Here is a 12,475-nt window from a genome sequence, read left to right on the forward strand (position 1 = left end):
CCTTGGGCTGCAGCCCTCGGGGGAGAGAGGGCAGGTGGGTGGCAGGGATTTGCCAGCACAATTCAAGGTGGCCACTACCCTTCTTGCCCCAAGAAGATTCGGGTCAGAAAAGGAGGCTTCTTCAAAGCTACTTTAACCACTGGGCAGATGGGGCAGCTGCCCAAGGGCTTCCAGCAGAGGCGGGAAGAGGAGTGCTTGCCCAAGGCTGAGCCTGGCCCATGGAGGGGCAAGCCCTTCTTTTGGGAGGTCTGCCAGTCACCCCCCTGAGCCAGGCTCTGGTGCAGACTCTGAGTCCTCTCCAACCTCCCCCCATAGCCCAACCGGCTGCGGCACTCAATAATTATTTGTGGCTGCAGTGGCTGCACTCTCTTGGGCTGAATGGGAGGCTGTTTGGCCTGCAGCCGCTGCTTGGCAGACAAGACTGCCCTGTGAGGGGGGAAAAAAAAGAATTTACCCGTCACTGCCTTCTTCCTTTGGCATTCCCCTATTACTGTGCTTGTCTAACTAACCCAAATCATCCATTCAATGCTGGAAGTTCAAACGCCAGAGAGGGAGTCGATCGAAGCTGAAAGGGATAGGAGACAGGGATGGAATGAACCTCAAAAAGCGGCGAAGCGGCGCAGTGCACTGTACAAGGTGTTTGGGAAGCTCAGAATAACCAAGTGACCCGGCCCCTGCTCACAAGAAGCATCTAGGCTCCAGGAGCAGTGTAATACTGGACGTCTGGTATTACCGGGCCCCGCGGTACTGGACACTGCTACAAGGAGCCCCATCCAAGACTGACGAGAGGCCGGCCTGTTGTGGTAGCTCTCCAGAGATAGCCATCACCGCATCTTCCACAAATTCCCAGGGTTGTAGCCCTCAACAGGTAGAACTGGATAGCCCACCTAAGGTCTTGGGACCTTCCGGGATCACGTCAGGGACTAAGGGAAGTGATCAGTTTACCCTGATCTCTTCCCAGACAGTCAACTGGCCAAGTCTCAGTGGGCCAGGAGGCTCCTGTTGGCTTGGTTGGACTCTAGACTGTGAGTTCATTGTGGGCAGGGAATATGTCTGTTATACTGTTATATTGTACTCTCCCAAGCGCTTACTACAGTGCTCTGCACATGGTAAGCGCTCAGTAAATACAATAGAATGACTGACTTTGACATGAGCAAAAAGTGACCCTAAGCACAAAGCCTCACTGAGGGCCCATCTCCTCCAAGAGGCCTTCCCTGACTAAGCCTTCATTTCCTTTTCTCCCACTCCTTTCTGTATCACCCTGATTTGCTCCCTTCATTCACGCCATCCTGGGCCCTATAACAGTAATGTCTGTATCCATAATTTATTGACATATTAATGTCTATCTTTCCCTCTCTACCGCAAACTCACTGTGGGCAGGGAATGTGTCTACCAACTCTGTTACATCATGCCTACCCAAGCTCTTTGTACAGTGCTCTTGACACAGTAAGCGCTCAACAAATATGACTGATTGAAAGTGTGGAGGTGGTGGGCCATCTCTCTCTCTGTCTCTCTCTTCCTCTTCCCGTTTCTCTCCCCCACCCCACAATCAGGGACAGCGACCACAATGCAGTTTCCAAGGAGACGCTGGCTTTGCACAAGCCCAAGTGTAGGGCAAGGGGACAAAGCTGGTTTTGACAGGTGGAGTTGCCATTCTATAGCTCTCAGCTTAAAGTGGGCAACTTTCTGGAGTAGGGGAGGAGAGGCCTCAGGGTCAGACTGGACACTGCATGAACATCAGACCACCCAGGGGCCAGGGACACATCTGAGGGGGAGAGGGGGTTCTTGAGGGCAGGATCATCATCATCATCAATCGTATTTATTGAGCGCTGACTGTGTGCACAGCACTGTACTAAGCGCTTGGGAAGTACAAGTTGGCAACATATAGAGACAGTCCCTACCCAACAGTGGGCTCACAGTCTAAAAGAAGAAGCTGCCGGGCCCCTAGGCTCCGGAGGCTGGCTGAGCCCGCTGGGCACAGCTGCCCTCGGTGGCTTCTGTGACAGGGGCCCCAACCTGGGAAATGGCCTTCCCTCCCCCACCGTCACCTCTCTCTGGCCTCAGCCCGTGCCAGGCCCCCTGAAAGACCCTAGCTCTTTGGGGCTGGGACCTGGAGATGAGGAGTTTTGGAGATGAGGGGTTTTCAGCTTCCTGCAGGGGAGGATTAGAATGGCCCTGGAGCTGCACTCCTGGAAGCCCTTCGGCAGCTGATCGATACAGAGCGGGGGAACTAATACAATTTGAAGTGGTTTAGCAAACGACTAACAGGAAACAACCCTTATCTTGAAGAGACCCAACATTTGTCTAAGGCACACAAAAAGATTACTTTGGCCTCTGCAAACCTGACAGGTTTGACCTTCGCTGGGTGCCTGGATCAAGAACTTTCCTGGGAAGTACTTTTTTTTTTCTTTTTAAACAGTATTTTGTTAGGCGCTTACTGTGTGCCCGGCACTGGGGTGGATGCAGGCTACTCAGGTTGGACACAGTCCCTGTACCACATGGGGCCCACAGTCTTAATCCCCATTTTACAGATGAGGTAACTGAGGCACTGAGAAGTGAAATGACTTGCCCTGGGTCACTCAGCAGACAAGTGGTGGAATTGGGATTAGAAACCAGGTCCTTCGGACTCCTAGGCCTGGGCTCTATCCACTAGGCACACTGCTTCTCACTCAGCAGTACAAGTAGCGTTCCTTGCAAAGCAGAGCTCTGGGGTCACAGCTCATAAGGGCAGATGGGGATATGGCCCCCATTCATTTCCCAGTATCTCCAGGATTCTCCCCACTGACCCTCCATGCCAACAGTTAGAAAAGCTTCTCAGAGCAAATCATTCCAACCCACTGAACTGAAGGAATCGGCCTGCTGGGCAGCCCCTCTCTTCCCTCAAAAAAGGAAGCTCCCGTTCGCATCTGCCAGCTTAGCCTTAAGAGGCTGAGTTCGGCCAGAGGCCCCGGGGCTCCGCCAGTTAGCCCTGCCAAGTTCCCTGCCAACTGTGCCAGGTGCAGGGTCACCTTCAGACCCTATGCGAGGGAGGTAACCGCCACAGGGCACAAAGCCTGATGAAATGGTGGTGTGGTACAGCGGGAGCACGATGCCAGAGGGAGGCGAACATGGCATGTGGATGCCATATCGGCGGGGCAGTGGCCTGGCATGAGAGGAGCAGCGGTGAGGGCACAATGGCGGAGGGGACAGAGATCAATCAATCAAATCAATCAATCGTATTTATTGAGCGCTTACTGTGTGCAGAGCACTGTACTAAGCGCCTGGGAAGTACAAGTTGGCAACATATAGAGACAGTCCCTACGCAACAGTGGGGATAGTGGAAGAATTAAGACCGTCTAACCTGCGTCCACGCCAGCTCCTGAGGTAACAGAGACCTGGGGGAGCGGGGAAGAACGCGATGGCTCTGGAGCAGCTGAGTTCTGCGGGTGGGTCAGGGGCCCACCTGGAGAAACGTCCCAGGGTCGGGGGCTCGTCTAGATTTCCACCTGACATCATTACATTCTGTTATGCTGCACGCACATGCAACATCGCAGGACGATGCCCTAGGCCCCAGGAGGAGGTGGCAGCCAGTGTTTCCCTGGCTTGAGGCAGCAAGGTGCCTGAAGCCAGCCCTGACCGGGGAACCACCGGGGTCCGTGACTGGGAGGGGGACAAGGCCAGACATCCCAGATCAGAGGGGCCCTGTCATCCCAAGGACTGACTGCACCACTCCCACCTCCTCACACTGCTCAGAAACCACCGCCCCGCCCCGGCCCACACACCCCAGGACTCCCAGCCTCATATCAGGGAAGATCAGGCTCCTGCTTCACCTGGAATCGTGGGCGGGGGAGTGTGTCCGTTATACTGTTGTGCTGTACTCTCCCAAGCGCTTAGTACAGTGCTCTGCACACAGTAAACACTCAATTAGTACCACTGATTGACCGACTGATTGAATCTGACACTCTGAGTCCGAGCAGGGGACCAGAAGGGAAACCGGCTCCTTGTTGGAGGCTTAGATAAAAACCTTGAGCTGGGAGGGGCTCTCGGGGCGAACGGCTTTTCAGAGGCTAGAGGCCTGGTCTGGGCCAATCTACCCATTCATTCATTTATTCAATCGCATTTATTGAGCGCTTACTGTGTGCAGAGCACTGTACTAAGCACTTGGGAAGTACAAGTCGGCAACGTATAGGGACGGTCCCTACCCAACAATGGGCTCACAGTCTAGAAGGAGGAGACAGACAACAAAACAAAACATGTAGACAGGTGTCAAAATCGTCAGAACAAACAGAATTAAAGCTATACACAGTACATGAACTAAAGCCATATACCCACTGCACCTCCATCTCATCTATCTCACCACCAACCTCTCGCTCGCATCCCACCTCTGGCCTGGAACACCCTCCCTCTTCATATCACTCTCCGCACCTTCAAAGCCTTATTAAAGGCCCATCTCCTCCAAGAGGTCTTCCCTAAGCCCCCACTTCCTCTATCTCCCACAACCTTCTGCGTCACCCTTGCACTTTGATTTGCTCCCTTTATAACCCCTCCCTCAGCACTTATGTACGTATCCATAATTTATGTATTTATATTAACGTCTGTCTTCCCCTCTGGACTGCAAGCTCGTTACGGCAGGGAGCTTGTCTACCAACTTTGTTATGCTGTACTCTCTCAAACGCTTAGTACAGTGCTCTATACACAATAAGCACTCAATAAATACAGTTGATTGGCTGGGCACTCCGTTTATCTGGGGTTCCCTCCTCCTCTACAGCATCCTAAAACTTGTGGCCTCATTAAAGTTAAGTCTCATTAAAACAAAACACGGCAGCAAAGGATTGCTCTGGGGACCAGCATTCCCACTGAGGTGTGGGAAGTGATCTTAGCAGGGTCAAGAGCTGTGGGGGCAAGAGAGGCCAGGCAACGGCCAGGGGAAAGTCCCTCCATCCCTGTCTTCACCTTATATTGTTCTCTCCTAAACTGTCGGTAAATACAATTGATAGACGGATTGACCTTTCCCACCCCAAGGCAGGCAGGCAGGCAGGCTGACTCTGCGTGAGGAGCCCAGAGGAGGGGCCGGATGGGAAGACAGAGGCCACTGGGCTTGGGTTGGGGGCAGGGTACACCACACAGGGGACCACCCCGGAGGGAGCTGAGAGGCCTTCTCATGGGATTGTTTTTAAAGTACAAACCCAAACATCGTTTTCCTCTTACCTGAAAAGGACAGCTGCACTCCGGCAGGGAGGACAGGCCAGGAGGTAGATCTGAAAACAGAGAACAAGTGAGTGTGCTTGTCAGGAGTGGCTGGGAGGCGGGGGGGACTTCAACCTTCTCAAGCCCAGAGCAGAGAGATAATCTTCCCTCTGTGGGGTGGTCTGGCTCCTAACACTGCTTCCTCCCCTCCTCTGGGTCCAGCTGTCACCCGGCAGGAAACAGTTATCCCGAATAGTGTGTATCTATCTAGACTGCCCTCTCCCAAGCGCTTAGTACAGTGCTTTGCACACATGTTAAGCACCTGACTGATCACCCAGCTGGACCACAGTTCTCCTCTTTGATGGGGAGAAGGGATGCAGAGCCCTCCCCCACGTGCTTGAGTGAGTCCCACCTAGGACGGGGAGACGGGGCTCAGGCCAGAAGATGTCCTTGGAGGCCCAGGGCCAGCGAGGCAAGAATCGCGCTGGGAACGGGCCAGAACCGCTGGAGCTCAGCTGGGGAAGAGGATTCCGGCAACTGGCTTTGGAAAGCCAATAATAATAATAATAATGGCATTTATTAAGCGCTTACTATGTGCAAAGCACTGTTCTAAGCGCTGGGGAGGTTACAAGGTGATCAGGTTGTCCCACAGGGGGCTCACAGTATTAATCCCCATTTTACAGTTGAGGTAACTGAGGCACAGAGAAGTTAAATGACTTGCCCAAAGTCACACAGCTGACAAGTGGAGGAGGCTGCATTAGAACCCATGACCTCTGACTCCAAAGTCCAGGCTCTTTCCACTGAGTCACGCTGCTTCTCTAAGAGCAGAGCAGGACTGTAAAGGAGCCTGTAGCTCCTCCTGCTCTTTTAACCTCCAGCCCACGGGGCAGCCTCCTTTAGGTACCTCTGTTGGAAGCATGGGGATTGTCCCAAGGCAGCCGACTAGCTTGGGGGTCAAAAGGTCATTGGTTCTAATTCCGGCTCCACCACACATCTGCTGTGTGACCTCAGGCAAGTCACTTCACGTCTCTGGGCCTCAGTTACCTCATCCGTAAAATGGGGATTGAGACTGTGAACCCCATATGGGACAGAGACTGTGTCCAAACTGATTTGCTTGTATCCACCCCAGCACTTAGTACAGTGCTTGACACAGAATAAGCACTTAAAAAATACCACAATTATTATTATCATTATTATTAAGTGGACCCCGGATGAAGGGTCTCATCTTCTCTATGCAGTTTGCATATGATCTCATAATAACCAAGTCAACTTTGGTCATTTTATCCCAATGTGGCCTAGTGGAGAAAGCACGGGCCTGTGAGTCAGAAGGACCTGGGTTCTAGTCCTGGCTCTGCCACTGGGCCACTGAGTTGTGACCAGGGGCAAGTCATGTCACTTCTCTGGGCCTCAATCGCTTCATCTATAAAATGGGTTAAGACTGTGAGCCCCATGTCGGAAAGGGACTGTGTCCAATCCACTTTGCTTGTACTACCCTAGTGCTTATTTCAGTGGCTGGCATATAGTAAGCACTTACATACCACAATTTTTAAAAATTATTATTATCATTATTATCTCCCAGGGGAGGGGAAAAAAAACTGGCCCCCCCTCCCAAGAGTAGCCACCCTGGCACCTGTTATGCTGCATACAGGATGTAACCTAGTGATGTCCTACATCCATCAGTGGTATTTCTTGAGCTCTTTCTGTGTGCAGAGAATTATACCAAGAGCTTGGAAGAAAACAATGTAATAGAATTGGTAGTCACATTCCCTGCCCAGAATGAACTGACAGTCTAAAATCATGCTATGTCATGTATGTAAGCCCACTCAATCCTATGTCAAGACTATAAGAAAAACAAGCACACGTGGATTTAGGCCATCCACCCACAATCTCTGCAATGAGCTGATCTCAAAATTCCGTGTTTTGAAAGTCCCGGATGGAAAGACCTGGCAGAGTTGCGAGGGCTCCTGCTTGCCTACCCTCCATCCCACCCCCGGACCTGGGCCCTGAGGTAGCTGTCTTTCATGCTCACCCTTGGAACCCACCCTGAATCACGCCCTGGGCAGGGGGGCGAGGACTGAGTGGATTTGCTCGCCTCCTCCAAGAAGCTTTCACTGATTAACTCCATCTGCCTCTCATCACCCCATCCATTCCAGTGCTCCTCCAGAAAGCTCAAGTGGAAATATTTCTCTATATCCCATGCCTTGGTCATGCCTCTCTCGGGTCTGGGCGTGCATATCTGTCCCCTCTCACCCAGGAACACTTTAAAGGCAGGTGCTGAGTCTCATTCTCCCTAACTCGCCATATAGTGAGTGATAGGTCAGTAATAATGATGACATCTGTGACATGCCGAGCACTGTACTAAGCGCTGGGGTAGATATGAGATCATCGGATCCCACATGGGGCTCCCAGAGTAAGTAGGAGGGGGTACAGGGATGGAATCCCCATTCGGCAGATGAGGGAACTGAGGCCCAGAGAAACTAAGTGCCTTGCTTAAGGTCACACAGCAGATAAATGGCACAGCCAGGACTAGAACTCAGGGCCTCTGACTTCCAGGGTCTGGGCAGTTTCCTGACCAGCTGCCCCAAAGGAGCACAACCTGGGTAGGATGTATGTGCCTTTGCGGACCCTGCTCCAACCACCGAGTTACCCCCGGCCCCTGTTTTCTAAACCTCAGAGAGCGCTGCTGTTTAATCCTCTCCCCAAAGCCCTATACTGGCCTCCAAAAACGCAGGTCGGAGGAGCCAGTTACCAAGGTAACCAGACGGGAGCACAAAGAGGGAGATCCTGTGGGCTCAGACACCAGAAGGGATGGGAGAGGAACAGACAAAAAGGGGGGAGGAAGGAGAAGGCGCGAGGTAATCCACTCCATGCATCCCCGCTTAGCTCCATCCCGGCACGACAGGTCCACCTTCCCCCTCCTCCAGTTAGCGCTTCCCGGCACGGTCCCTCCCTTCTCGGCCCAGAGGAGAAATGGAAACATAAATTCTTCAATCATATTAATAGAACTTCCACCCAGCGGGGTTTAAAGAGGCAGTTGCTAAACCTGTTTTTCCTCCCAGTCATTGTTTCCCCAAAGCCCCAGGTCCTGGTTGCCAAGCAGCATAATGATGGCATTTATTAAGCGCTTACTATGTGCAAAGCATTGTTCTAAGCGCTGGGGAGGTTACAAGGTGATCAGGTTGTCCCACGGGGGGGTCACAGTCTTCATCCCCATTTTACAGATGAGGTAACTGAGGCACAGAGAAGTTATGTGACTTGCCCAAAGTCACACAGCTGACAGTTGGCAGAGCCGGAATTTGAACCCATGACCTCTGACTGCAAAGCCCGTGCTCTTTCCACTGAGCCATGCTGCTTCTTTAGCAGCATGAAGCGTGGGATGGGGTGGAGGGGAAAAGTCACCCCAGACTTGGCGTTCAATCAGTGGTATTTACTGAGCACTTACTATTTGCAGAGCACTATATTACGCACTTGGGAGAATACAATCCGGAGGTAGGCAGACCGCAGCCCCACCCTCAAGAAGCTGACCCGTTTCCAGCATGGCTGGAAGCAGCACTTAGTGGATAGAGCATGGGCCCGGGAGCCAGAAGGTCATGGGTTCTAATCCCAGCTCTGCCACTTGTCTGCTGGGTGACCTTGGACAAGTCACTTCACTTCTCTGGGCTTCAGTTACCGCATCTGGAAAATGGGGATTAAGACTGTGAGCCTCACATGGGATCAGGGTCTGTTACCAACCCGATTACCGTGTACCTACCTCAGTGCTTAGAACAGTGCCTGGCACATAGTAAGCGCTTATAAAATGCCACAATTGTTATTAATGTTATTTTCACCAGTCTGGTGTGCATGGAAAAAGACTTTGAGCTGCCTTGGGGGGCTCCACAGTCTGTGGATCTGGCGGCTCCCCGAAACGCCTGCCCATCCTGACCCGAATGGGAAAGTAGCCTTCTTACACCTCCTCTAAGGCGATTTTGCCTGCTGAATTTGAGTGCTGAGGATCGAATGCTTCAGAGCCACTGTTGCAGCATTAAACTGCCCCTGAAAATATGCAAGAAGGAAATCTTCCCTGGCCAACATTTCCCAATCTGAAAAAACGCAGTTGCCCAGGTCTAAAGAAAATCAGGTAGTGGGAGCAAACAATGGGATTTCCTTTGACTCTTTTTTCCATGCTCTTTTTGGCTGCCTTCGTTTGGCTCCATCTGAGGTTAGGGGGACTCGTGAATGGGTGAGTTATTGGCACACGCTGGGCCTGAGACACAGGGGAACAGGAGAAGTTGTGGGGAGAGTGTTAGTTAGGAAAGGGGTAGGAATGGGGTAGAAAGAGAAGCCGTAACTGCTTTGCCAGGTTGTCCTATCCAGACCTGGGATTCTAAAAATACAGTCCACCCTCGCTTTTGCTACCACCAAAGAATCTTATAGTCTTCCCAGGGGCAGCAAAATGGGGGTGGAGGGGAGAGGGGTACATTCTAGGGAGGTTCCACCCCAGTCAGACCTCCGAAGGAAAAGAAAAAGAGCATCACACCGTCGGGCCCCATGTCGTGGCCAGATAAGCCTTCCTGGTCAGATAAAACCAGAGATCTTGGTGGGGACTTGAGGCAAAGCAGGCCCGGTATATGCTGGACCTGAGCCGGGGACCACTCCACACCGGCTTTGGGGCCACATAATCCAGTCGAAGGGTGCTCTGGTTAAGTCTCCAGTTAGGACACCCGCATTGTTGGAGGGGTGGAGATTAACCCGAGAACTGAACCGAGAACACTAAATCACCCATCGCCTCAAACCCTTCTTTGCTCCCGTCTCGGATGTGGAGCCACTGCCTGACCATGAATTCCCAGACTGATCTGATATGCTACATTTTCATCCTCCAGTCCTCGACAACAGTTCCCTCTCCAATACCCTCTGCTCAATAGGATGAGTTTTCCATGAAGGCTCCAAACCCAAAGGGCTAATAATAATAAAAATAATAATTAAGGTATTTGATAAAGAGCTTACTGTGTACCTGGCACTGTACTAAGCACTGGGGTAGATACAAGATAATTGGGTTGGACACAGTCCCTGTCCCACAAAGGGCTACCGGTCTCAATCTCCATTTTACAGATGAGGTAACTGAGGCACAGAGAAGTTAAGTGACCTACCTAAGGTCACACAGCAGCCGAGAGGCACAGTCAGGATTAGAACCCAGGTCCTTCTGAGTCCCAGGCCCGTGCTCTATCCACTAGGCCACAGAGACTCACCTAGCCCTTCCTAAGACTCTCCAGGGCTCAAATGGGAGTCTCGCGAGTCATCCTGAACTTCCATTAGCTGCATAATTCCAGCACAGCCCCTCGCTTACTATTCCCACTCAATCTTCGTTAGGTAAAAATGGATTACTGTGCTCCCATAACCAGTCCCAGAATGGCACCTCATCTAATCATTCCCACTCAATAGTTAAGTAAAAACGGATGTCTGTGTTGCCACCATCTAAACAGAAATTCAATAACCTGGCTTCGATGGGGACGGTTATATTTAGCAACAGCCTCTCAAGGACACCGAGGAGCCTCCGCAACAAATCTACACTCACTACTTTCCCTGCTAAGTCGAGAAAACACTGAAAATATCAGCATGATTTCAACAGCAAGATCACCTTGAACTGTGGAGGGCTTTTGATTTCTCCAAAACCCTCTGGCCTCAGTGATCTCAATGTGTCTTCAGAGCAGCAGCGCGCTAGGAAGACAGCCTTTTTACAAATGAGGAAACCCAGACCCAGAGAAGACTCGAGGGATTTGCCCTCCTCGGGGTTGCCCCAGTAACGGCAGCAGAACTAGAACTCAGGTCTCCATACCTTGTCTCCCAAACTCAGTTTTCCACTAAGCAGAGAATGGTCTCAGCAAACTCCAATCGCAAGGACTCCACAAAGGCTCCCTTGGTCTTTCTACTAAGAACTTTAGATACACCCAGCCGGTCTCTCCTTCGGGCAAAAAATGGAGTAGCATGGCCCAGTGGCTAGAGACCGGACCTTAGAGTCACAAGGACCTGGGTTCCAAATCCCGTCTCTGCCACTTGTCTGCTGTGTGACCTTGGGCAAGTCACTTCACATCTCCCCGCCCCACAGCACTTTGGACAGAGCATGGGCTTTCAAGTCAGAGGTCATGAGTTCTAATCCTGGCTCCGCCACTTATCAGCTTTGTGACTTTGGGCAACTCCCTTAACTTCTATGTGCCTCAGTTACCTCATCGGTAAAATGGGGATTACGACTGTGAGCCCCACTTGGGATAACCTGATTATGTTGTATCTCCCCCAGTGCTTAGAACAGTGCTTGGCACATAGTAAGCCCTTAACAAATACCATCATTATTTTTATTATTATCTCTGGGCCTCAATTCCCTCATCTATAAAATGGGGAATAAGATCGTGAGCCCCATGTGGGACAAGGACAGTGTCCAATCCGACTAACTTGTATCTACCCCAGCGCCTAGTACCATGTCTGGTACATAGTAAGCACTTACATACCACAATCATTATTATTATTATTATTATTACTATTATATGGATAAAGATACGGCCGCTGGTTTAGCGAGGTGATCTGCCAAATGGTGACTGATTCTGGGGGTCGTGACTCCCCCGGACCCAGTTCTAAGTAACAACTGAGAAGCAGCGTGGCTCAGTGGAAAGATCCCAGGCTTTGGAGTCAGAGGTTATGGGTTCAAATCCCGACTCAGCCAACTGTCAGCTGTGTGACTATGTGCCTCAGTTACCTCATCTGTAAAATGGGAATTAAAACTGTGAGCCCCCCGTGAGACAACCGGATCACCTAGTAACCTCCCCAGCGCTTAGAACAGTGCTTTGCACATAGTAAGCGCTTAATAAATGCCATTATTATTATTATTAAGAGCTTAGTAAGTGCCAATCAATCGATCGGTGGTATTTACTTAGCTTTTACCATGTGTAGAGTACTGTATTAAGCACTTGGGAGAGTACAATATAACAGAGTTGGCAGGCACGTTCCCTGCCCACAACGAGTTTACAGTCTAGAGACTGTACTCAGCCCTGGGGGAGACACAAGATGATCAGACTGGACACAGTCCCGATCCCCGATGTGGTACACACGGTCTAAAGAGGAGGAGGGAGAGAAGGTACTTCATCCTTACTTTCTACAGATGAGGAAACTGAGGCCCAGAGAAGTGAAGTGACTTGGCCAAAGTGACCCAGAAGGCAAGCAGTAAAGCCGGGACTTAAATCCAGGCTCTCTGGTTAGCAGATCTCGGCCCTTTCCACTGGGCCACGCTGCTTTTGTGGGCCAGTGCAGTGCTCAGTGAGGCAAGAAACACTGACAACGGACA

At 51.3% G+C, this 12,475-nt stretch overlaps 1 protein-coding gene across 1 annotated transcript in view; it reads right to left on the minus strand.

Annotated features, from left to right (window-relative positions):
• TMEM164 (transmembrane protein 164) overlaps nt 1-12,475 on the minus strand; it is a 122,175-nt gene that overhangs the window by 16,840 nt on the left and 92,860 nt on the right. Inside the window, exon 4 of the mRNA XM_038748232.1 lies at nt 5,188-5,237. Coding sequence (XP_038604160.1) covers nt 5,188-5,237 — 50 coding nt within the window. The remainder of the gene's footprint in view (nt 1-5,187; nt 5,238-12,475) is intronic.

This window comes from Tachyglossus aculeatus, chromosome 6 (genome assembly GCF_015852505.1).
Source record: "Tachyglossus aculeatus isolate mTacAcu1 chromosome 6, mTacAcu1.pri, whole genome shotgun sequence".
NCBI classification, from domain to species: Eukaryota; Metazoa; Chordata; class Mammalia; order Monotremata; family Tachyglossidae; genus Tachyglossus; species Tachyglossus aculeatus.